Source organism: Halyomorpha halys, unplaced genomic scaffold (genome assembly GCF_000696795.3).
Source record: "Halyomorpha halys isolate HHAL.00 unplaced genomic scaffold, Hhal_1.1 Scaffold1235.1, whole genome shotgun sequence".
Taxonomy (NCBI): Eukaryota; Metazoa; Arthropoda; class Insecta; order Hemiptera; family Pentatomidae; genus Halyomorpha; species Halyomorpha halys.
In genome coordinates this window covers 111,375-114,964 of record NW_027107220.1, presented here as the reverse complement: position 1 = coordinate 114,964, position 3,590 = coordinate 111,375, and the positions used below count along the sequence as shown (strand labels likewise).

The window sequence follows — 3,590 nt, the reverse complement described above, 5'->3', positions numbered from 1 at the left end:
TGGATAAAATAGTCTTCTTTAGGTATTTACTTATTTTTTCAATATTATTTTAGTATATTTTATATTCATTAACTTTTACTTTATTTCATTTCTTAACCCCCCTGTTTTTATTTGTTCACTTTTTTGATGCATTTAATTACTAATTTATTTTACATGTATTTATAAATCTTAGATTAAGTTATATCGTATGTAAATAATTATTTAAATAGGAATCTTTTAATGTAAAGTATGTTTACAATGGAGTTTCAAAGTACAGGGTTAGGTATTGTACTTTGGAAAACTTTAAAAAAGTTTATTAAAAAAAAATTGTCAAGTTTGGGCTTGGCAAGGTTTGAATGAGAGTTTCTTATAAAAAAAAATATTTATTTATTTTTCAGCGGATAAAAACAGAGTTTTATAATAAATCAGCTATTTACACGGATGTTTCTAACTTATAAAGTTAACACTTCTTGTATTATCTGTAATAAAATTAATGTTACAAAAAAATAAATAATTAAAAATCGTGATTAGCCTTGTAGTTTTGTTAATGTGAAGAGCTTCTTGTTCTAAGCTTGTTTTGAGCTTCACTTACTTCTGTAGTGCCCTTGTTATAAAGTCATCAATAAGGTCTTTGGCCGCCTCTGGCTGGTCAGTGGGAACCATGTGTCCCGCTGCGTGGATCAGGGCGAACTCCAAGTGCCCGCACTTGTGCTGGTACCCAGCGAACTTACCGCCAACCCACCATGCTGTGTGCGGGCAAGGTCCGGACAGCGACTCCACCACAGATCTTGTGAAACCGTACCACACGATGATGTCCATGTGCCCGGAGTACAGTAGAATGGGGTAATGTCCAAGGAGAGGAGTCAAGTACTCCATTCCAGAGTTCATGAAGTCTGGGACCAAGCGATAATATACTGGTCCAATACCTATAAATAATTAATTGTTTATTATTATTGATCTATTTATTGTGTTATGTACTACTTAGTAGGAGTAAAAATTTAACGATTTCTTCTGGTTGACTAAAGTGGGTACATACATATATCTTACCTCAAGGTTGATATTTAGTTGACACCCGGACTAAGTTGATTTTCCTAACCATTCAGTAGAGAGATTTTTTAATTTTTTTTCCCAAGGAAAAGTGAGTACTTAATAAATTGGGAGACTTACTTTTTGGAAGAAATATATGTGTTTTTTTTTTAATCTATAATAATTATTACACTATTGTAAATAATATATAATAGTTTAAATAATATTTAAGTATTAAGTATATGAACATATAGATAAGTTTTTTATCTATATGTTCCTATACTTCAGTTGATTTTAGTTTTTTTTTTTTTTTTTAATGCTCGTTGTTAAGCACTTATGGCACTATAAATCACATTAACACGTGAATTCAGAACTAGTTGAGATGTTTTACATTACAGATTACATAAGCATCGCATGAAGATGCGCGTTAACCGAAGGTCGTTAAGTCATACTAAATTTCCTTCTTAATTAGTATCTTAATAACTGTCACAAATTTACCTTGGAAAATAATACTACTAAGTATTATTTATAATGATTACCTTTTTACTCGCTTGAGCATAGTTTGAATTTACTACTGATATGACTGACTTATCTAAATATTTTCCACACAAAAACTACGTTTATTGTTTTTTGTCTACCAAAGTTTTTTAAGGCCTTTGATATGAGACCAGTAACACCTTCATTACTACACACCAATTTGCACCATCTGTAACACATTTCGTGTTTTTTCCGACAGAAAATTTTAAATAATGTTGATGGTGTAATTACACTTTTCTTGAATTTTTATAAATGAGACTAGAGGATAGATAAAAATTTTGTTGATGTTTTGATTAAATTTTAAATCACTTATCAAATTTTCTTAAATTGCTTGTATAGAAAATAAGGAAAGAGGACTTGTGTTTCTATAATTAAAAAAAAACCTATGGTGAAAAAGACGATCAATGCACCTATACCTACTTCAAATATGTGATTGATTTTAGAATATCTTATTGTTTCTTTGGTGTTCTGTAGCCGAACTCCATTTTCTTTCGTCGCGTAAATATTTTTCGCTAATCCATGGCATTGTATTTAATGCCAGCTTTTTGAAAAACAAAACAAATCTTTCATAACTCTTATAGAACTCAACTGACCACCTTCCAATTTGTACGGTATCAAAAGAACGTTAAAATTAATCAAATGACATAAAACGGGCTCTACTAGGTTAATTAGAATTTTTGTTATAAGTCGGTATGTTTTTGATTATTTAAATATACTTCACTGCCTTTTTCAAATCAATCATATGTGTTTTTATAATCATAGTACAAGAGCCCAAGAGGAGAAAAAAGGCAGTTATTTCATTCCAATTTTTGATTACTTTAATGAAAACTATGTATAATTACTAGTCGAAATTTATGAATCTGCCAAGTATACGTAGGGGGAATACAAAATAGCGGCTGTTTCAAAACGTTAGAAATAACTAATCTTTAAAACAACCAAGAGCACTAGAAAATCTAAGAGAACATTATTTAAAGAAGAGTAAATTTGCTAAAATGTAAGCCCTAATAGAGCTATTTACGTTTAATAGTTTTCGAGATATATCTTTTTAAAAAGCAACATTTCATAAAAATGTTGTATGAAACGTACTGAAAGATCAGTAGTTAGTGAATTAATTTTGAAAAATCTATATCTCAAAAACCATATGACTTACATATATCTATTAGCACATACATATATCTATTAACTTACATTTATCTAGTAGCACTCAAATTAAAGCTAGTGAAATTAATGAGCTATAAAGTAGTTTATTATGTTTATCTTCGTAGGAGTAATAGTTTACGTGAAATTTGTTAAAATAAATTGATTTATAAATGTTCGGACAAATTTTCATTTGCCAAATTTATATTCATAAGTCAACATCATAAAAACTACTACCCCTACGAAGACAAGTGTCATAAACTACTATATAGTAAGTTAAATTTCCTTTATTTTGAGTGCTGGCAGACATATGTGCGTTTTATGGCTCTCGAGATATATTTTTTCAAAAATCAAACGTTTTATAGGAACAACTAGAAATTAACATTTTGTGAGTTCATTTTGCCAAATATTATAACAACTACTACTCCTACAAAGATAAACATTATTAACTATATTATATAAAATTTATCTAGCTTTAATTTGAGTGCAAACAGTCATCTGTACGTCCTATTGTTTCTGAAATAAAGTTTTTCATAAATCAAACTTATTGTCCGAAAAACAATAAATCAATTTGTTTGAGGAAATAACATGAAAACTACTATTATAAGGTCATAAACTAATTTATAGTACATCAAACTAGCTTTAATTTGATTGCTAATAGACATCTATACGTCTCATAGTTCCTGAGATATAGATTTCTCAAAATAAATTAACTAACTATTGATCTTTCAGTACATTTTTATGAAATGTTGCTTTTTAAAAGGATAAATCTCGAGAACTATTGGATGTACATAGCTCATTTAGGGCTAATATTTTAGCAAATTTACTCTTCTTTAAATAATGTTCTTTTAGATTTTCTAGTGTTGTTAGTAGTTTTTAAGATATAGAGCTCCGAAACAAAATAATTTATT

General features: G+C 28.8%; 1 protein-coding gene across 1 annotated transcript in view; it reads right to left on the bottom strand.

Moving 5' to 3' along the window:
* Positions 1-350: 350 nt before the first annotated feature.
* Positions 351-3,590, bottom strand: part of LOC106688928 (venom serine carboxypeptidase) — an 18,293-nt gene continuing 15,053 nt past the window's right edge. Inside the window, exon 8 of the mRNA XM_014433629.2 lies at positions 351-905. Within this exon, the coding sequence (XP_014289115.1) occupies positions 568-905 (338 nt within the window). The 3' untranslated portion in view covers positions 351-567. The remainder of the gene's footprint in view (positions 906-3,590) is intronic.